Source organism: Marmota flaviventris, chromosome 12, assembly GCF_047511675.1.
Source record: "Marmota flaviventris isolate mMarFla1 chromosome 12, mMarFla1.hap1, whole genome shotgun sequence".
In the NCBI taxonomy this organism is placed as follows: Eukaryota; Metazoa; Chordata; class Mammalia; order Rodentia; family Sciuridae; genus Marmota; species Marmota flaviventris.
The window spans coordinates 100,248,078-100,271,060 of record NC_092509.1 but is presented as its reverse complement, the minus strand read 5'-3'; the positions used below and the strand labels follow the sequence as shown (position 1 = coordinate 100,271,060).

Here is a 22,983-nt window from a genome sequence, read left to right as displayed (position 1 = left end):
TAAAGAGCATCCGAATTTAAAGACACAATCTTGAGTTACAGAGGGTTCAGGTTCTGCCTAGAGAGAAACAATTTTAATGAACCTTGAGGTACCAACTTCATGGTCCCGGATTCTTTGGTTAAAAGGCAGAGCACTTGTCACCTGTTCTTAATTCATCTCCACTCAGGCAAAGCTATAAAATTAAGATATAATTTAAAAGAATGGGAAAAGGTAGGTAGTGAATACACTTGTGTGGTAGATAAAGAAGGAGAGAGAAGAAAAGCCACTATTTGGGGTACATACAAATTAGGAGCCCATCCAAGGCAAAATGTACAAAGCCAGGGAAAACCCAGGCAATAGATGCAACGTTCGAGAGCATTCTTTAAATGATTAGTGGCTTCTTGTGGTTTGAGCCAGGTTTCTTGGCTAAGTGTGTAGGGGCAGAACCTGACTGGGAGGGGAAGCTGGGATCTCAGCCTTTGCCAGCCACTGGGTGGAGTGAGCAACAGAGCGCCTGTCACCTGAGGCTGCCCCAAAGAAGGGAATTACACAATCCCAGCTCCTGATCACAAGACAGTGGGGATGTTTGGTCTTTGTTGACACAAGAACTGAAGCTAAACAGAAAAATGTGTCTGGCTTTGAGTTGGGTTCTTCAGGCAGGCAACAGGAAAACATTGGGGTACAGGGAGGAGCAGCTAGCCAGGAGTTGATGTTGGGGTGCCTTTGGTTTTTGGTGCCACTGTGGTCTCTTGGCTGGCTGAGACATAGAAACTCCCCTCTCTGTCTCTGACCTCTAACTCAGTGTCCAGAGTGACTGTTGGCTGTGATTTTTCCAAATAAGCCAGGTTCATGTTCACTCCATCCCCCTGCTGTGGAAACCTTCTTCTCCCCCAACACCCCCAACACCCACTTCTCCACCAACACCCCCCATCCCAGCTGCTTCAAAGTTCTATCATCTGTCAAGGCCAGTCTCTGTGCTGCTTCCTCTGTGGAACTTCCCAGCCTGTCCCTCCCTGCCAAGGCTGGCAGCCCCACCTCCATCCCCTGTGTGCCGCCCACTCCACCCCACACAGTACCATAGGATTTGGCTTCACTTTCACATGTTTATGTTTTCTTCCTTCTGAACTCCAGCTTTCTAATTCTTTTATTTTATTATTTGCATTCTTTATATCATATTTTCTCCAATCAATATAGAAGTAGGTAGTGGTGTATTTTATAACAATAACAACAAAATCCTTAGCATTTCCCTTCTTTACTTCCTTTCTGACTTCTTCGTTCCTTTTCTCCTCCTTTCCATTCTTCCTCCTTTAGACACTTTCTTAGCCACTGTTTTAACATACAATCTGCTCCCCCAGTGGATTTTAGCTCCTCGATATCATCTAGTTTAGTACAGGACTGGGCCCTTGTGGGCACTCACTCATACTTATTCATGAAGCAGCAGCCCCCAGGAAATGACTGGACTCTCCCAGTTAACCACAAGGTACCTTGTGTGCATTGACTGTCAGCTCTTTTTAGATACTATGCACCATTCTCAGGGGAGGTAGTTATTTTCAGTAATAATTTCAGTTGGTTTATTAATAAGTATGGCAAAAAGAATCAGTTGATTTGCTCGAAAGTAGGATATTCGAGAGAATTTAATGCGGGATACAGGGAGACCATAGGAAATGGTGCAGTTTCCCAGGGTAAAGGGGATAAGCTGTCACTCTTAGGCCTAAAAGGTTATGCAGGGAGCAACAGGACCCATAGGGAAAAGGAGCAGAAGCTGTATGAAGGGGGAAGCTGAGTGATGGGCAACCCCCTCTGTCAGAGGGAGCAGAAGGATTAAACATGAGGCTTCCCCTCCTCTCTCCCTCTCCAACCTTCAGCCACTGCATACTAGGGCAGAACCAAGCACAAGTCAGAGGCAGGAAGTCCACAGGGGCCAGTGTTCCTGGTTATTATCCCTGAGGCAGAGAACAGATCTGGCAAATCAAGGGGAGATAGCCAACCACGATGGCCTGGAGGAGCAGGTCCTCTGATATGCAACAGGCTCCTGTCAGCATCACATTAAAAACAGTGAGGCAGAAACAGGGAGCAAGGCAGAAGAGTTTTACCTGTTTTAAATGTTTAGACAAATGACCACTGAAACTTTGCTGAAACCTGTGACCTTGACAGAGACAAAATCTCTGTTTCTAGAAGGAGATTCTGCTCACATGTTCCTCTGGGCACTGGAGCCAGGATGTGAGCTGTGCACCCCTCGACTGTGGCACTCCTGACTCATCTTTGGTGAACTATGCCACCTTCTCCTGCCCGGAGGGCACCTATTTCCTGAGACGCTGCTCCATCTCTTGTGTCCCACCAGCCAAGCTCCAAGGTACTGCCTGGTCAACCAGCAGCTGTGTGCAAGTTCTCCTTGGTCCCTCACTCTTTGGGGTAGCTTGAGGCTCTCTGCATTATCCCTACACCCTTCCCATTTGCTCCATGGTGACACCCCCTCCTGATAACAGAAAAAGTCCCAAAGGGCACCTCCTTTCTTAGTCCTTTGTTCAAAGTTAAAATTTGCAGCTATTCTATGGATTCGGGTTTTGTTCTATTTTCTAGAAGAGACAAACACAGTTATGTCACTTTTCCCTGATTATACCACTAATTAGAGATGAAGGTGGGATGGAACCTGCTCTCACTGACCCCATGCCTTGCTCTTTACCTCACCAGGCTTCTTTGGCATGTCTAGCCATTATTTGTGATGAATGCAGACTTCAGGCCCTCCTCTGTGAGATGCAGATGTTGTCGGTCTCGGGTGGGCTGGGGATGTTACTTAGCCATGGATTGCACTGGAAAAGCAGAATGACACAGAGGCCTGAGCAGTGTTTCAGTACAGAACTCTGCATCCAAACTGCTTGCATTCAAACCCTAACTCTGCCCCTTTAAGCTTGGGCAAGTTATTGAACCCCACTTTCCTCATCTGCACAAGAAGTAATAACAACAGACTCTATTTCATAGGGTCATTTGAGGTTTGAAGTTTACACAAGCTGACAAATGTAAAAGGCTTAAATCAGTGCCTGGCATTGATAGCCACTGTAAAAATGTCATCGAGCCTGATTTTCATGTTGTCATTGCTGTTTTTTTATAGTCTCTAAGTAGGGAGGGAAGTCAGGAGTTGGTTGATAGCTTTTCTTTCGTTCAAATGTTTATGTGACCTCTGTTCTATACAAGAGACCACACTGGGTTCTTTGTCCTATGGTAACAAGAGATGCCGCTCCCCAGGGAATACTGTGTCTGTTGAATAATGTAACACGTTGGTGGGTTTTCATTCTCTCTGCTATTACCATCTTCTTGGCCTCTCCGTTCTAAGCACCCTATGCTTCTCTTTCCTGGAACCAGGACCCATCCCATGGCTGACCTGCCTTGAAGATGGACTCTGGTCTCTCCCCGAAGTCCACTGCAAGCTGGAATGTGAGGCTCCCCCTGTTATTCCCAATGCCAACCTGCTGCTGCCTCACTGCCTCCAGGGCAGCCACGACGTGGGCAGCATCTGCAGATACGAGTGCAAACCCGGCTACTACGTGGAAGGGGGTGTGGAGAGGAAAACAAGGAAGTAAGTGGCAGTGCTGGGGCCTTCAGTCTTACCTGCCCTCCCTCCTTGTTCCTCTTCCCCATGGGCCAATCCCAGAACTTTCCTTTGGAAATCACAGAGAGCCCTCTGGCTGCCCACTGTTGGCCCTGTTTGCTCTCTGTACAGTCCCTCCTCCCCTGAACAGGAATGTTCTCCAGTCACAAAGGCAGGTGACCTTCTGGGTTTTCTTCACAGATATTCTCTCCATAGGAGACTCCAGTCTCATCCAGGTGCTTTTTGAAGAATGTCTGCCCTAGTTGCCATTTTCCTTGCAATCACGTGTTGGGGGCCCCCCTGTCATGCATATCACCTGTTGCACTGCCTCTATCAGTCAACTTACAACTGAGGGGCAGGTGGACTGCCTGGCCTGGTCCCCATCCAGACTCTTACCAGATGCGTAATGGTCAGAAGGTTCTTCCTCTAACTTAGTTTTCTCATCTATAAAATGAAGATGATGATGAAGGCTACCTGATAAAGCTGATATAGGGATGAATTGAATTAGTGCATGTAAAAGAAAACAGGGAGCTTATTTTTAAAACAGACAAGCAACACATTTTAGCTGTTATTATTGCTGTTATGCTATTTCCACTTTCTCCTCCCTGAACCTTATGGGTGCTCACTCCTGGAGCCATAGCCAGGGGGCCCTCCTCTACAGGCCTGGGGGATAAGAAAGAACAAGCTTTAAGGCATAATTTTAAAAGAAGAGCTTTAAGAGTCATGCTGAGGTTCAGATCCCCATCTCTTCTTTACCAGCTGAGGAACTTCAGGTGAGTTACCTAACTCTTTGGGTCTCGATCACCTTTGTAAATTTTGTATAGCACCCACGTCAGAGTGATGCGTTGAGGATTGAGCCAGCTTGAGCCACCTACTCAATGGTTTCAGAAAAAGAGGCTTTTTCTGAACAAATAAAAAATAAGCAACAACAAAAAGCTTTCAGAGAAAAGAAACTCCTTGTATTTAGGAAGTAATAGGTATTCTTTCTCTATCATTCATAATATAAGCACAGGAAGAAAATAAATCCATTTCTTACCCAGGATTTAATTCAAAGCCTGACCACAGTTTTTTTTTTTTCTTTCAAGTTGTAGATGGACACAATACCTTTATTTTATTGTGTACTGAGGATTGAACCCAGTGCCTCACACATGCAAGACACAATGCTCTACCACTGAGCCACAACCCCAGACCTCACAGCTTTTTTTTTTTTTCAAGAACTAACAAATCCAGCCACACCATACCAACAATGCCAGGAGATGCAAACTTGACTTGTGAACTTGACTTCTCTAAGGGGACAGAAGAAAATCAGGATTCTTACCATCCTACTGCCTGGTTCCCATGGGACTACCATTTTAGTCTGGGGCCTGTGGCGCCCTGACCTTTCCCAGGGCTTCCACGCCAGGAAAAAGCTCAGGCTCAAATTGGAGAGAGCAGGCATCCTCCCCACCTGTCCAGCAGGTGAAGAGCCAGGCTGACTGGAACACAAGCCACACTGATGAAAAATTCATAGGAAGTGGCACCCTCTGCAGCAGGGGACTCCAGCAGGTGCAGTGAATAGTTTTTGACAACCAAGAGCACATCTGCAGGTGATTTTCCTAGGATCTAGGTGCCATTTGCATAGACACACCTTGCCAGGCAGGAAGCACACAGGAGTCTCCGGTGAGAATGGTCTTACAGAGAGCCCGAGGCTGCTGTTCCCTGGCTTCTCCCCGCTCTCTTCTTGCCTGCCTGTTTACATAGTGGCAGCCCCTGGGATCTCTGCAGAACAGTGCTGTGAAGAATGATCTAGGGGGACAATAATGTCTCAGGACAGGAGGAATTGAGGGTCAAGAGGTGATTTCCAGCTTTCTGGGCCAATGGCTGAGCTCTATGTTGGGGAAAATGAGGTTTCACCCAGAGCTCTGGTTGTTCTGCCTGTCCCCAGTCAGGGGCACTTGAAGGCCATATGTGGACTCAGCTTTTCTGGCTGTGAAACTGGACACTTTCATCGCAACATCAGCATCAGTGTTGGCTTAAACATTTACATTCGCCAGCACTGTGCTAAGGAGAGATTAAATTATTTACTGTGCTGTGTAAACTGATTAAATCTTAGTTTACACCTGTTTACATAGCAGGCAACGAATTGGTAATCAGAAGTTTGCAAGTCGGGTGTAAATCACTGTCCCTTGCCACTTGTGTTTACCCAACACACTGTGCTGACCTTGTTTCTCCCATGTGGGAAAAGCCCAACATTGTACAAATGGGGCCCTAAGATTCTTCCTGGGACTTGCATGCATGAAGAGAAGAAATGGAGAAAAGCAGGCAGGGCATCAATCCAGAGAGAGCAGGGACATGCTAATTTTATGCATTTGTACAATGTAGTGTGGAGAAAAGCCCTATTACTTGATGGTTAGATTTGCAACTTATTGGCATGACTCCGAGAAGCAGAGTCAACATCTTTGTTGGGTCTTAGTTTTCACATCCATCATATGAAGGAAACAGCACTGTTTTGAGACTGAAAGTTGGGTAATGTATTGAAAGCATTTTGTACAACCCTGAAGTTCACTGCATATACTATGCCAGGTCTTACTTCTTGTTTCTTTTTTTTTTTTTTAATACTTTTTTAGTTGTAGATGGACACAATATCTTTATTTATTTGTTTATTTTCATGTGGTGCTGAGGATCGAACCCAGGGCCCCACACCTGCAAGGCAAGCATTCTACCACTGAGCCACAGCCCAAGCCCCCTTGTTCATTTCATTTTAAAAGAAAAATACACAGAGGCAGGCTCTTGTGAGACCATCGTGAGCCGCAGTCCGGCTGCAGCACAATAACCAGGAGGTGACGAGCAACTTGTGTACATTGATACAGCAGGAGTGGAAGCCGTTTATTGTAGGACAGGAGGGGTATATATACATTACACACAGCTTATCTTACTTAACATAAACTAGATACAGCAGTCAATCAATAAGGAATCTCCACACTTAATGGCTCTCTGGCATTACTTCTCAAACCACTCCCTCTAGCAAAATGCCAGGCGCCATCCTGACTTGTTTACAGACCCTAACAATCGTGGGCCACACCCTCCTTCAACCATTCCATCTCACACCCAATTTCCCTTCTTCCTCGCTGTCTCTTGTCAATTTCTTTTCCTGGCTTCCCCCCTATGCCCATATCTTCCATTTTGATGCTTCTCTGAGTTCTCTTTTCTCTCTTGACATAAGTAATTTTGAGGGATGGATTGTGGTTCACATACTGATGACTTCTAAATGCTTGCCTGCCACCATAGATTTTTGCCTTTGAAGCTATGAGGGCTGTAAGGCCAAATACCTGCAGATGTGGCCACTGGGACATCCCAGCTGCCTCTCAAATTCTTAACTACATAAAACAGACCACTTAATAATTTCTTTTTTTTTCATTTTCTTTATTTTTTATTGATTTTATTTTTTAAAATACATGACAGCTGAATGTATTAAAATTTTTATTACCCATATAGAGCACAGTTTTTCATATCTTTGTATAAAGTATAATCACACCAATTCATGTCATTATATGTGTACTTTTTTTTTGCATTACAATTCTTATTACACATATATACCACAATTTTTCATGTCTCTGTTTGTATATAAAGTAGGTTGACACCCAATTCATGTCTTCATACATGTACTTTGGATAATGATGCCCGTCTAATAATTTCTTGCAAATCTGCACATCTGTGTTCCACGAGGCTGACAGGAGCCCTGGGGCCTGTCACCTGATTCTTCGGTGTCTCTCACCCTCATCAGTCATGAACTCTGACCGAGTGTCATTATCTTACTGACTCACATATATCCCTAGCTCCTTATCCCTGCTGCCACTTCTCTATAATGGGCCACTATCATTTTTCACTTCTGATGTGATATTTGAAGGAAAATAATAATGTCTTCCAAAAAACTCAAATTCAATTATGGTAGTGCCCACATAAAACTGAATAAGTGTCCTCTCTGCCATTCCATTTAGACAGGGAAAACAGCTTAAAAGGAAATGGCTTCCTGTCATGTGTGATCTGTGTGGGCCTTGCTTACCTCCCCAGCTTAGCTCTCACTGCTTCCCTGGGGCCAATTCTTTCCAGTCCCACACACTCCTTCTGGACCTTGGGCTTCACAGCTACTGAACTTCTTTTGCTCCTTTTGAGAAGCTTTGTGGAGCATGCCTCGGGGCCAACCCACAAGCTCTTCCTTCTGCCCAGAGCTCTTCCCAGTAGTGACCTTTTGCCTGACCAATTCTACTGTCCTATGTTTCGCATGGGTATGATTTTTGTCCAGGAGCCTACCAGATGCCCCAGACTGTAGGAACAGCTCCTCTGTGGACTTGCACAGCAAACAGATCTTCCTCAGTGACATCGACCACCCCCTGACTGCCAGTGTTCCCGTTGCTCCTTCACATTCTTCAATAGACCATGAATATTTTGCTTCACATTATGTGCCCACTACTCAGTGTGCTCACAGGTTGGAACTCAGGAAATACTGTGTGGATGGAGGAAAGCACTGCATTCGTAAGAAAACCCAGGGTAGGATTTTGATGTGAAAGTTAATTTCAAAATGATGGTAAAAGAAAGAGACAGATTCTCATCTGAGTTGGTAGAGATCTTTATTTCAGGTGCTTTAATGGGAAAGAAAACTTTAAAATTTTATGTGTACACTTTTCTTCTAGTAATTTTTGCAGTATCAGAGAAGGAATGGTCATTTCTCCAAAGACAATTTTAATTTCATTTACCCACAGACATTTACACTTGATGAGCACAAACTAATAATAACAGAGGAAGGCCAGGCTCTCAGTTCACTACATCAGCTGTCCTCACACTTGGCTGCACATGAGGATCACCCAGAGACATCTTAAAATCCTGCTGTCCAGCTCATGCCCCAGCCAACAGAGGGCCCTGGCTTATAGTGGTTCCACTGTATGATTTCTTGACTTTTCCGTGGTGCATTAGAAACTGTACTTCAAGTTTTGAATTTTGACTTAGCAGTCTGTGGTAGGCACCGTGGCTTCCTGTCAGCCCCATGACCAGAGCCCAGGAGGGTGACCTTCTGGATATGTATATGTGTGTATATATATATATATACACATATTAGTTTATAAAGGGCTTATTAACCCATCCCAAGTTCAGGGATATCAGTACATCAGTGTCTCCAGGGGTGGAACCAGGAGTCAGTGTTTTGAAAAGCCCCCCCATGTCACTCCAGTGCACAGCCAGGGTAGAGAAGCCCGGGTCTAGTGGAAACTCCGTACCTGCTCAGACATTATTGTGGTGAGATTTTGGACTTCCTAACCAATAAATGAATAAAGTAAAAAAGTTATCTTTCCAAAATTTGTGCAAGAGCTCTTTTGCTTGGCAGATTTTTCCATGTCACTTTGGGAATGATTTATTTTTGAAGATAACAAAGATAAGGACAGAATTGCAAAGAGCCTGTGAAGGGTCTATAGTCGCAGGTACACTTTCCTCTTGGCAGCACACAACACACTCAAACCTCCTTTTCCTCTTGGACAATTAACTTCCACATACAGGTTTTCATTAATCACTCCTTTGTTCTTTCATTATCCTGACTTCCTAGAAGGCTAACATAAATGTGTTTGACTTATATGTTATCAAAAGCACCATCTCCTATTCTCCCTTATCTTTCCTGGCCACAGTGGCCTCTTTCTTATGACATGTTATCTGTATGAGTACAGTTTAAGTTAACCTCATTAAGGCTGACAATTTAACTTCTAAACTATTACAGCCATCCAGTTTTGCTCAGGCAACCTCTCCTTCGACATGCCATTTGAAATGCCATCTGCAAGGTGCTGGAGTAGACAGAGATGCTTGAACATAATTGGACGTAGCCATCTTTTCTGAGATTACCCACGGTATGACCTTCCCAAAGCACATACCTCAACTTACCTTCTATAACACATCTGCAGATCAAGACTGTGATAGGGAGGCCTCACGCTGTGGGTGTTTTCTGTTGATCTCATGCTTGGTTGGTGAATGCCTTCAGTGGAGCCAGGCCTGCTCTGACTGGGGGCAGAACCAGGGCTGGTCTGGAGTTGGGTGTGCACACTAGACCCCTCGCTAACCCACAACAAGCTCGTTGGCATGGAGTCAGAAAGCCCAAGCCTGGCCCTGCATTAGTGGATGCCTCACCACCACTCACCATATGCCAAGTATTTTGCATATATAACCCCATTCAGTTCTCATGACAATAATACATTTTAGCACTAATATAATCTATTGTGACACAATAATATGTAATTTGGCATATTATAATCCATTTTACTATATGATTATCCCCTATTACAGATGAGGAAACTGAGACTCAGATGTGATTATGACCCTCTGTTTATTGCTCAGCCAATTAATGGTGAGGCTGTGGCTAAAACCACTCTAACTCCAGAGCCTGTGCTCTTGGCTAACATGGCTTTTGATCTTGAAATCATTTCACTTCTGTCAGCCTCCTTTTCCACATTCGTAAGATAAAGTCTGAATGTTCTTTAGCTCAAAAAGTCTGTATTTTATTTTCTGTAACAAAACAGCTAATTAGAAGAACTAACACTTTGCTCCCACACGGTGGAGAGAAGTGATATATAGCCAACTTATTATCACCAGAAAAAAAAAGGGGGGGGGGTGGCATCATTATAACACAAATACCACCCAGGCATGAAGTTAGTAGGAAATGCTGAAGGTGATCTTAGAGTGACTTTCGGAGAGCTCCTAGTCTGAATGGGCAGCCAAAGTTCTATTCTCCTTTCTAGATGGGTTTTGGTCCATCATTCTCTCAAGAGGACTTAGATCTATGTCTCCTCTGAAAATAGAAAGTTAGGAAAAATATTTGAGAGTTGTAGAATTGAGCTTAAAAATCAAGTACTTCCCTACAATTTCTGAAGAAGGCAGTTCAGTCAAACTACTGACTCAGTCTAAGATTTATCTCCTGGCTTAGTAATCATATAGGCTCTGGGCTTGGTGATATCTCAATCTGAATTCCAATTCTTCTATTTCTTAGCTCTTTGACTTGAACAAGTTACTGATCTGTAGTGAACATTATTATTCTTATTTACAAAGAAGAGCTAATAGGAGCACTTACAGGTTTTTTGTGAAGATTAAATGAGATAATAGATACAAAGAACTGAGCACAATTTCTGGCCATATTCAGTTTTAGTCCAGCAGTAACTTCTGCTGTTTTCCACTGCCACCACCACCCCCACCACCATCAGCACCAACATGTCTTCAAGGAGCTTAACACCCCTTGCTGGCCTGGCACTCTTCTGGTATGTTTAACAGGACAGCTCAGCCACATTTCTTACCAGTGGCTGATGGCTCCTATCTGTGGCTACCTCCTGTACTTCAGAAAAAGAGCAGAGAGACCAGGAAGACTGGAACTGGCACATACAGTGGGAAGTACAGGTGTTCAATTACCAGATGGCGGAGAATCTATTCCTCTGCCAATAAAAGAAGCACACACATCAAAACAGAAATTTCATGAAATAGTAAAACACACACACACACACACATCCCTCCCCCAGTCAAAGCCCTGTCTGTGTGTTTCAAATCATGTCACTGCCACCCAATGAGTAATCCAAGTGCTACAGTGGCTTCAAGTAGACCATAAAAAGAAAAAAGAGGGACATGGGAGAAAAGAAATGGAAATAAAAAAGCAAGATAGAGCTGGACATACTTCAAAAGTTAGGCTGGGCAAATCAAGCTGGTCTGGAAGGAGAAGCACCAGGGCATGTACTGCAGATGTTACAAATACTTTGGTTCTTAATTTTTTTGAACAATAGCTCAAGAACTTCTGAGATACAATTGATGTTATCCTTCTATAGGAAGAAAAAAATAAGACTCAACTAATGAACTGCAAATGTGTTACTACATTTGACAATGGACTTACAACTTTTAAAAATCACTAAAATAATCAAGGTAATGTTTAAGCTCTGAGTCATAACATTGTACACATATGTAAATGAGTAGGAGCTAAGCCTATGCTTCACCTGTGCTATCTACAATTTGCCAAGAAGGGTAAACACTTTAATATCTGTGTACACTCTTGCGTCTGAGAGAAATGGGAATTTGTTTTCTTTCCATTAAGGCTTTTTCTGGCTTTATAATTAGTGTTTGTAGTAAATATATTCAAAGTTTATCCTGAGAATCTTCAATTCTCTTGCCATCGAAGGATAATGTGAGCTTTAAGCTAATTTATTACAGCTTCTTTTGGCTCCAAAATGACTGAACCTCCACTCTGAGCCTTGTCCATGCAAACACACCTGGGTCCAGGCCAACTTGTGGCTGCAGACTTTGCAGGGCTGGCAATCGACACAAAGACCCTCACTTCAGATACTACTGCTGGACTCACAGGTTTCCTTGTGACCTTTGATCCTGAGCAAGGCAGCACCTTATCATGAAACTCCCTGTAAGACTCACGCTGTCTTTTCTTCCTTCCCCCACCCCACGTGGAAGGCTCTGCTCACCTTGTCTTCAGCCTAGTGGGGAGCATGTTCATGGTGACCTTGCCTTGCTCTGAAGGGATGGGGCGGGGCCAGGCCCAACTGTCACATGGGGGACTCTGGGGCAGCAGAAAACTGAAGAATAAGTAGGGTGGCAATACTGATAGTACCCCACACTCTGCACACAGAGAAAACTGGAGTGGGCTTGGTGAGGGAGCAGATCTTTTGTGGGACATTCCTTTCATGACATACTTTAAATACAACCATTTATATAATCTGATGATGCTGTGAGGGATGTGTGGTTATCTCCATTCGTCAGATGGGGAAACTGAGGACAAGAGGTCAAGTAATGGATTCCAAGTCAGGGACTTCTTGGCAGTCAGGGCTGTAGCCTGGTTCAGTCCCCTGGTTCTGCTGCATCTGCTCTCAGCCACTCTGCCACACTCGCCCCTGAAGAGGGTCCTGGTACAGGCACTCCTGCCAAGGGCCCTGTGACTTCTCACTCTTCCTCTTTGGGCAGGGACACTTGGCAAGGAAAATGTTGACCAGCACTCTTCCCTTCATCTCACATCAAGGGCTGTGATGTCAGGAGTGTGGCAAGCACAAGACACACCTGTGTGCAGTCCTTGTCCTTAGGGAGGGATGCTGGCTTTCCAGGTGCACTGACAACACACTAGTGGGCTCAGGACTCATTGCTGTGCTTCTGGAGTGGGGACCATGCCAATATCTGTGCTTTCCCACAGAGAAACACCGGCAGTGGCTGGTTGGTCAACTCTGGGCATGAGTGTGGGTGTGTGCCTGCACCTGTGAGTCGGACCGAGCTAGACTAGGGACACAGCAATACCTGGAAGAATCCTTGTACTGAGAAATTGGTACTGAAACTTTTGAAGATAGCAAGGGATTTCTCACAAATGAGAGAAATTGCTCTCTAAAAATGAGTGTACACAGTGTATTACCCTTTTCTGTAAGAATTTTGTCCTACTGGACCCCCACCAGGCTGTCCCCTGCACTGACACCCCCCCCCCACCCCGCACTACACAAGGGAGGGAAGAAGAGCCAGGAAGGCGGACACACCTTTCTCCATTCACACTTGGCAAAGGCTGGAACCTGTGCTTCCTTTACACCACTGGGCTCCAGTGGACACCGTTCCTTCTGCCTGGCACACCCTTCTCCTTCTGTACCCAAGAACCACCTCAGACTACCCCCTTCCTGACACCCTGCAATCTGCAGGCAGTGTTGCTACCTCACTTTTTTGGGCTCCCATGGGTTCTGGCCCTATTGTAGTATTTACATTTGTTTCTCCAACTGCAGGGCCCAATGCAATGAACAGGCATACACCAGCAACTCATGAATAATTGCTGAATGGACGTATGAATGGACAAACAATTTAATGGTGAAAATGGTGAAGGCCAAGAAATCTCCAGTTTCTCAAACACACACAGATAAGAGTTGATAGTAGGATCTGAGGAGTAAATTGTATGTAGTATGTGTTTCAGTTTAAATCACATGCCTTGGAGAAGCTTCAGATTGATTTCAATCCAGGGAGTAACTTGAACATGTTGGTAGGAAAAACTATTGTCCGTCATATGTGGAAAGGACCAGAAAGTCATGGAGAGATAGAACAAGGGCAGCTGATGTTGAAGTGAGAAAGGCTGGGAGGACAATGGCAGTGGAAGACGGAGAAGGGACCCTAAACTTGGGCTTAGGTGGTTCAGCCTGGGGCACAGGGTGTTACTGCACCCGCCAACCTGGAGACGAAGATTTAGCAGCAGAAAGTCCAAAGATAAAAGCAAGGAGTGGGATGAAGAACCGATAGTCCCCACTTACAGGAGGTAACTTGCTCTTCACTCTGATGGACAGCTGTATATTACATACAGAAGAGTTTGGAATGGGACCTTTTGGGTTTTTTTTTTCCCTTGAGTAAAAGTGAAAAGGAAGGCTAGAACCAGTGTGTTGGACTGGGTGGCCTGGCTGATGCTACTTCTTGCCTAGTGGAAAGGGCTGGGGCAGAAAGTGTAGACCACTCTGAGCAGCCTGGGCTAGTCAGGTCTGGGGTCTGCCTGCTGCTCTTTTAGGATACTGGTGGCTGGAGAAACCAGGCCTGCGATTTGCTAAGAGGAACACTGGCGAGGGGCTTGGAAGTGCTGGTGGTTCTCTTTGGGGTGGGTTAGAGGACTATGCCTTCTAAAATGGTCTAGATCAGTTTGTCTCAAACTGCGACCTGCCTAGGAATCACTTAGGGCCTTAAAATACAGATTCTGATTGAGACACCCTGGGACGAGTCCTGAAATTTCTTTCTATCCGGCTCCCAGATGACTGTAGCACTGCCACACTGCACAGCCGCTCTGAGTGCTAACTGTCCAGTCCATCTGCTGAGCAAAGAGGTTCTTTACTTTCAGTTCAGAAACTGGCCATGTGTCAAGCCAAACACTTAACCAGTTAACACTTCCATTGCTTTTTTTTAAAAAAAATAAATGGTGAAAGGTTAATGTTTTGATATTATTTTCTGGTACAATTTATATGCAGAAACATTTTTTGGATAATACTTCCATTTCTTAATCTGTGTAATAGGAATAATGCCATTGGCTTCTCTCCCTTTCATCTCCCTTTGAGGGTAGGGCAACTGCACAAATGCACTAAGGGGAGGTAAGGTATGTGCAGCTCCATTTCTAGGGACACCACAGCTTTCATCCTGGGATATCAGACTCATTGTGGGGTTTCATCCTGGGATATCAGACTCATTGTGTGGCTATGATATCAGACTCATTGTGGCACACTGACTATTTCCATAACCCCAGGCAAGTTATTTTAATTATCTGCACCTTGCTTACTTCACCTATGAAATAAAGTATATTGAACCAAAACTTATCAGTACCTATTATATCCCAAGCATTGTTCTGGACACTGAAGATCTTTAAATAAGGTCACCAAGCTTATATTTTGGTAACAGGAGACTGGCAAGAGATGAGAAAAGCCAAAAGCAAAACAATTATAGATTATACATTCTATGGAAGGAACAACGATGCTTTGACTTAAAAAGCAGTTATAAGTATAAAATAAGGATGCTCTGGGGTGGTGAAAATTATTCTTGATAGAAAGAAAGAGAAGGAGCTAGTCAGGAGAATAACAAAAAGAAAAGGATCACAAGCAGAGAGAGTAGCACTCAAGTCCCATGGAAGGAAAAATCTTGGGTTGTATTTGGAATTCTAAATCCTGAGTGTGTGAAGTGCATTAAAGAAAGTGAATATGGCATGGAATGGGGACAGAGTGAGGTCATACCATGCAGGGCTCACAGACTAACATGAAAAGTTCAGATTTTTATTTTTCTTGCAAGCAGAAGCCACTGAAATGTTCTACACAAGGAAATGACACAATCTAATACATTTCTTTATTTTGATGAAAATTCCCTCCAGTTGGTACTTGCTGACTAGATGGAAAGAGAGCCAGAGGACAAGTGTGCTGTCCAGGTGGAAAGTGAGAGATGGTAGCTCATGGTGACATATGTGACTGTGGAAATGTGGAGGTATTGGGACAAATTCCAGAGATATTTGGGAGGTAACAGTGACTGGACAAATTGATGGATTACATTAGATCAGACGGGACTCAGGAAAAGTAAGATTGAGAGAAAGGATGAAATCGGGATGTCACCTAAGTTTCAATTTTGAGTGACAAGATAAGTAGTGGTGTCATTGACTAAGCTGGGATGAAGGAAGAGGAGCATATGTAGAGAGAAGGGAATCGAGCACTCAGATGATAGTAGTCCCTATAACACAGGGTGGGCTTGAGATAAAATTATTTGATATACATTCTTCTATACAATGACTCTCTGAAGTGCTCAATATTTTTTTCTGTTGTTGTTATTATCCATGAAGGACTGCCCATTGGAGACACCAGATGCCCTTGATTGGCAAAGACATAATTCTCTTGGACTCAACCAATCATCTGTTTCTCTAATGGAAAATAAATATTTCTTTTGAAAACTCTTTAGTGGTGATAAAAGAATGGGGTAGACACATGTGTGCTTCTAAGCAACATCAATCAAACTTGCAGCCAAGTTTTGATTACAAGATCTTTTTTTCTGGCAATGAGGTAAAAAGTAGAAAAAGCACAGCTGGATTTTCAGCACTAGGTGGATACCACAAGTTCTGGAAATTGGAAAAAGTACCTTCTAACTTGGAAATAGTGGTGATTTGTCTGGAGAAGTTAGAGGGAAAATAAATACAAGCCTTACCCTAACCCGAACTCCTCATGCTACCAGTGGCAGAATGAGTAAGAAGTCAGAGAGTGAGGCTGCCCAGCTAGCAACCCTGCCCAAAGGCTGGACTTAGCAAAAACCAAACAGGGTAGTGACTGACTTGCTGGGTGACTGATTTGAATCTCTGTTTTTCTCACTTGGGGCATATTTTCACTAGCATGGGAAGGAGTAGATGGTTTACCAACCTGACTGCATATAAAAAAAACTGAGGCAGGGGATTTGGTTCAATAGGCTTGGCAATCTACGTTTTTAAATAGCACCTATGGGATTCTGATGGGGCTGGTTAAGAAATTTCACTTGGAAACCATTGGTCTAAAGGTTGAGGTATTTTTGCTACAACTTGAAACTTTGAAATCTATTTTTGATTTTGCTGGTGACTTGCTGGCTAGGTGATATTGGGGGGGCTCACCTACTTGGTTACCAATGTGCAGTTTCCTGCCCTTAAAATGAAATATTTTAGCTTCCCTTGTTTCACTGGGATTAAGAATGGGTTACCCAAAAGATACTTGGAGTGAGCTTTCAGAAAAGTCTTGGGATCTCTGTCCTGGTAAGGGCCTGTCTTGCATTGGCCTTGTACACAAACCAAAATCTTCAAGATGCAAAGTCATTCACTATATAGCTTTAAAGAAACTCTTGGCTCCTGACTTATACATATGATCTAAGGGATTGGGCCACTGTGAATGAACATGGTTTCTTCACTAACGATCTTAAAACTGGTCAGAGACCAGTTTTCAACATCACCAAATTGGAAGAAACACGAAGGCAGCTGTAGCATTGCTGGAGATCTAAATAGGGCCATGGTTGCATCCTGGTCAGTTGGGGCTGCTATGGCAGAATACCATGGAGTAGGTTGTTTAAACAATGAGCATTGATTTCTTACAGGTCTAGAGACTGAAAAGGCCAGGATCAAGGTGCTGGCGGACCCCTTATTTGAGAGCACTTTTTCTAATTCGCAATGTCCATCTTCTTCTGTGCCCTCTCAGGACAGAGTGCAGAAGGCAAACTCTTGTGTCTCTTCTAGGAGAACTAGTCCCATCTTCGTCCCCCCCCCCCCCCAAGGACTCTCTTCCTAGTACCATCATCTTTGGGTTTGAATTTTACCACATGAGTTGGGGAGTTTAGGGAGGGGCACAAACACTTGATCCGAAGCTCTGAGTAGCTAAACAATATCAATAGTGCGATTTGGACTTCAGTCTCCTTCAGCAGCCGCAGAAGGAAATCAAACCTCCTGAAACCGGGAACCATCTAAGACACTCTGATTTCCTGATATGGTCAAAATGTCCAGAATAAGCCCTGGCACTCATGCACCAAGCTCCATATCATGAGTCTCAAGACTGAGACCGTAAGAATCAGCAGGTGGGCATCAAGCAGAATGAAACAGCCCTTGCTATTGGACCTTGAGGAACCAATTAGATGCCTTGGAAGAAGACTGAGGATAGGACCTACGGAGCACCCTTCAAGTGGAGAGAGGTAGAGGCTGTTGGAGAGACGTTGGTACAAGACCATCCTCTTCACAAGGGGGTTAGAAACTATGAGGAAGGAGACTCCATGAAATTGAGGGGGCATAGGAACAACTGTGGAAAGGAAACTGGATCCGTAAGGAAACTGGATCTTCTAAGGAATCAGAACACTCCTCTCAGCCTCTTTTCATTCCCTCCCAGAATTCTGCCCCCTCTCTGGCCCAGAGACCCCGGGGTGAATTGTGGTGCTTCTCTTTCTACCATGTAAGAGTCTCCCTCCCAGTCTTGCCAGTGGTTTCAGCACAGGGCCTGTCACATGGTCTGGGTATCACCCAAAACACCCAAACTCACTCTTCCCCATCCAAACTTGATCTGTCTGCCCTCACCCCTGAGGTTATTAAACTGGCAAGGAAATATATAAAATTGGCATTCTTGAATGGTTCCTCACTCTGGGCAAGGAAAAGAAGGACTATTTCCATGGTTGAAGTGTTCCAACCAATTCAGAGAAAAATATCACATGAAGTAAAAATATTATCATCCTGGCCAAGCAAGGGTTTTCCTTTATAACCATGCTGACATGCAGGGATCTTACAGCCTCGCCTCTCCCCTGGTGATAGTGGGATTGCCTGCTCTCTCCAGCTGGGGGATGTCAATTCAGCAGAGGTAGGGGAAGGATGTCATCTGGGGGAGGTGGTAGAAAGGAGAGAGTCCCTGGGAGGGTTTAAACTATAGTGTGAAGGAAGAGTTAATATCCAGTTTAGGAGAGGGACAGAGGGAACCTTATTTCAGTGAAAAGAATTGCAAACCCCTCACTGAAAATAGATTTGAGAAGACATTTTAAAATGACACCTTCCTTGAGATAAAGAAGCCATTTTTAAAGAATACATAGTGTTCTGTTTCATTTGTATAGCACTCAGGAGCAAGCAAACCTAATCCATGCTGCGGAAGCATATTGCAGAATACTGTGTGCTGTGGGTGTTGGGGGGATGCTACAAGGGAGAATTCTGAGGGGCTGAAAATGTTCTGTATCTTGACCTGAGCCATGGTTACCCACCTGTATTCACATGTAAAAATTCCTCAATCTGTATACTAAGATGGGGGTGTTTTTCTATATGTCATTTATCATTCAAATTTTTTAAATGAATCTTCTTTTGCCACATGTATGGATATAGCCTTGGGACAAAGAATATCTGGAAGGTTCAACAGGATGGGGATGCTATTAATAACCACAGCAAACCATAGAGCAAGGTGGGAATGGCCCCATCCTGACACAGCAAGGGACCTTGGGCTTCATCAGCCGACAGACCTAGGTCCACATCCTGCCTTAAGGTTTTACACTGGGTCTTTGAGTAACCTTTGTTTCTCTCAGTCTCAGCTGTCTTCTCTAAAATATGGATAATAACATGTACCTTTAAGTATTCTTTGGGGGATTCAAATAAGTAATGTTCATAGATCTTTTCCCAAACATGTGAAATACAGATGAAAATGCTATTTGTTATTAACAGTAGATACATGTTGACATGGACTACAGTGCTTAAGAACCCCAGTCATAAATCATATATATAAACTAAAATATTCCTGAAAACAAGGGGAAGGCTTTAAATAACTAGTGATAAATAAAATACTCCACTTATTTCTAAGTAAATACTATTAAAATATCCAACTTTTAAAATATTTCATTATTAAAATTATTTGAAATCAAATGCATTCTGTGATATGTGATCTTGAAAAAGGAACTTAACATCCCTCTATGTGTTTCTGTCTATAAAATGGGTATTAGAAACACCATTTTATCTGAAGTGTTTTGATGATTCAGTTTATGTGATGCGTCTTACAATGGGTCTGATGCTGTTAATTTCGGTTCAATGATCAATTTCACTAATATTTATTTAAAGTCAAATACAAGCCAGATATTATTTTAGTTCCCAAGAATAAAAACAAGAATAAGACACAGCTTCTGCCCTCTGGAAGCCTCTAATTTAATGGGAAAGACTGGCAAGTGGACATTCATAAGCCCATATTGGTGTGAGAGACGGGCACACAGGGGACAGCTGACAGGTATAAGTTACAAGCATGCATGGAGGGTGCGCATATTTAAATTTAAAATGATACTAAAAACTAGCACTTTAAGGCTACCATGTGGTTGAGAAAGACAATGGCCACAGGGTTATTTATATTTTAGGATCACAAGCTTATCTATAACCAGTAGTGTTCTGAATCGGGTGGATATGTTAAAACAGGAAAACTAGAAAGCACCTCCAAACTGCAGTGAGTCAGAAGCAAAGTGGAACAGAATTTGTGGTGATGAGAACCCTAATTCTTTGGATTCCCATCTACCTTCGACACTGTCTGGTTGGAGGCCATGTCTGTGCGTGGGAAGGAGAGGAAGGAGGGAGAAGGAGGGGTGCTTCCTCCAGGACTGCATTGAGTTGTATCTGTTTGGGGGAATCTGATGAAAGGTTCAGCCCCTTTCCAAGGAAAACTGGACTTGAAAGCAATCAGAGTAGCTGCAGTAATGTTGGGAGGTTAGTCCTTCCAAAGGCAAGGCGGGGTCTCTTCTAAAACCATATTCATCTTGCTGCACCTTCTCTCCTCTCTGAAGAGATAAATATTTTAGCAACTTCAGCAATTAGGTCACCATTCCAGCACTGATGATCCCCACTTCATGTCTGATTCGTCCCCTGAAAGTGTGTGTGATAACCTCTTCTGTATCCCACATTTCCTGGCATTCCCCATGGTACTTAGATGTGAGACTTCTCCATATGAACATCTCAAAGAAACCCCAGCTATAGGCAATCTAGATGCTGCACTAGTTACCCAACTTCCATGAGAGTAATACATCTAGTGTCACTCTGCAGCACCTACTCCCACTGCTACTCCATGAATGTCACTATTTTTAGCCTTGTGACTTTGAGACTGGACTGGCGTGGTGGGACATTTGGCTGGCCAGGACCATGTGATCCTGCCTGTTTGCTAAAGCTTGGCTCATATTGCTGAGGATCCAGTTTTCCCACGACTCCTTGAGGGATTCTTATAGGCTGTTTTTTTTCATGTCTCTTCAGCAAGTTCCTGAAGATACAGTGCCTGGAAAGTGGACTGTGGGAGCAAGCCAGCTGTACCCCGGTAGTGTGTGAGCCTCCTGCTCCTGTTTTTGAAGGCATGTACGAATGCAGTGATGGCTTCAACCTGGACAGCCAGTGTGTGCTCAACTGTAACCAGGAAAGTGCGAAGGTAATGAAGGCTCCTTGAACTTGGTTTTGAATGAGGCTATAATCTGATCTTGATGACCATGACAAAAATGTTGAGCAGAAATTATCCCAACAAAGATTCTTCTATCCCAGAAAGGACCAACAGACAGGGCCTTACTAATTGAGATTACAAACAAGGGTGTTGATATTATTCACAAGGGGATAGAAGGTACCATGTTTTGGGAACATTCTTTTCCAAGTTCAGAACTTCCTCTGGAATAAGAAGAAAAACCTGATGAGTAAGGCACCAGGGGACATTCCAAACAGTTCTGGGATCCTCATTTGGTAATGCAGGCTCATCTCATGCATGGCCACTGACATAACTTGGCTAGGAATGCTAGCTTATATGTTTTTTAGCAGAACAGAGTCCTGAACAGAAACACAAATTCCTCGGCAAAGCTCAAAGTGTTGTTTGACTATTATCCTCCCTAGGATTTTGGCACAAGAGGTCTCAAATGAAAACCACAGTCTTATCGTGGTTGTGTGACTAAAATCAATTTTGTCTTAGAATCTTTTCAAGCACCACACACATCCATGAGACAGGAAGTCGAGCAGACTTCCTAGGCAAAGATCAATGGCTTGGCTCCTTTGGCACATGTCTTTAAGTTGGTGTCCAGCACTCCAAGGTAAGCACTGCAGAACAGATGTGCAATGAATAGGCCACAAACGAAGACTCCGAGAAATCCAACACATCTGTGTACATGGACTGGGTATGGAGCCAAGGAGGCAGCCAGAGAAAGGAGAGTTATCTACATTTCTAAAATCTTATTTTCTTGGGTTTGTTAGTTAGTGCTCCTCTCTCTGTTCTAGGTAGGGCATTCTTTGTGACTATTGGGGGTGTGAAGCTGAGGGCTCCACAGCCAGTACATGCACAGAGGAAAGGAAGACAGCAAAGGCAACTGTGATGTTTTCATTCTAGTAGATAGGCCAAAGCATACCTCCAGGGAAATCGTGAATTACATTCACTGGATGATGCTCGTCTTGAAGGAAATGTGACATTTGCCACAACCAGCATTTATGTGATAGTAGGGATAATCAGTGTCAAAAACCCTACTTGGGAAAATTCTACAATCAAGAGCTCATCGTATCCTGATATCCAAAGGGGAAAACATTGTTGGTAAATTTCATTAGTGGCAAAATTGTCTATGACTCCTTCACATGATTTGTATTCACTGCTTTCAACATACTTCTTTGTCTCAATAGCATCTCTTAGTCCAGGTTCTAGAAGTTGAAGGACATCATCATTTAATCAGACCCCTTTCCCCGATTCTGAATGAAGTAAACGGTAATAAAGATGCTCTTTGCCTTTGGTGTCCTAGCTCCCCATCCTCTGTACCAAAGAGGGACTGTGGACCCAGGAGTTCAAGTTGTGTGAGAACCTGCAAGGGGAATGCCCACCACCCCCCTCAGAGCTGAATTTCGTGGAGTACAAGTGTGAAAAGGGATACGGGATTGGTAAGGATGGGAAGGGAGCTGGAGGGTGTTCCCAAGTCATCATCTTATTGGGCCTGGCAGGAGCAGATGCCCTGTTCCCCTGAGTAGTGGATGGAAATGCAAACTGACTGTTAACTGCTTCTTGGGTTTGTTAGTTAGTGCTCCTAACTAACAAAATTCACGGCAAATTTGTTCCTTTTACTCTTCCACTTGTGTATAACATTGGTATAGCCACCAAGATGGTCATGTTACCCACTCTGCTGCAGGGCTGAAAGTGGATGGATTCATGGCAGGATTTGTAATTCCAAGAGGAAAGAAGGGTGGCCACATCCACACATGTGCTGGACTCCTATATATGGAGAGTTCGTGAAGGAGATTATTTGTGATTGTAGTTGCCTGGCTTGCTCATCATTCTACCTCAATGGGGATTAGGCTCCAGAGCCTGTGGGCAACTTCTTATTCAAGTACTTGCAATTAAGGGTCTTAGAGGCCAGAGCTCACTTATAGTAATGTTGACCCAACTTTGTCCTGAATGGCCCTAAACATCATAAAAGAGAGTCATGTTTGATATGTAACCTTGTAA

At 43.8% G+C, this 22,983-nt stretch overlaps 1 protein-coding gene across 1 annotated transcript in view; it reads left to right on the top strand.

The window, feature by feature from the left end:
• Positions 1-22,983, top strand: part of Pappa2 (pappalysin 2) — a 243,875-nt gene that overhangs the window by 174,021 nt on the left and 46,871 nt on the right. Inside the window, exons 15-18 of the mRNA XM_027935059.2 lie at positions 2,155-2,332; positions 3,340-3,553; positions 20,781-20,949; positions 22,286-22,421. Coding sequence (XP_027790860.2) covers positions 2,155-2,332; positions 3,340-3,553; positions 20,781-20,949; positions 22,286-22,421 — 697 coding nt within the window. The remainder of the gene's footprint in view (positions 1-2,154; positions 2,333-3,339; positions 3,554-20,780; positions 20,950-22,285; positions 22,422-22,983) is intronic.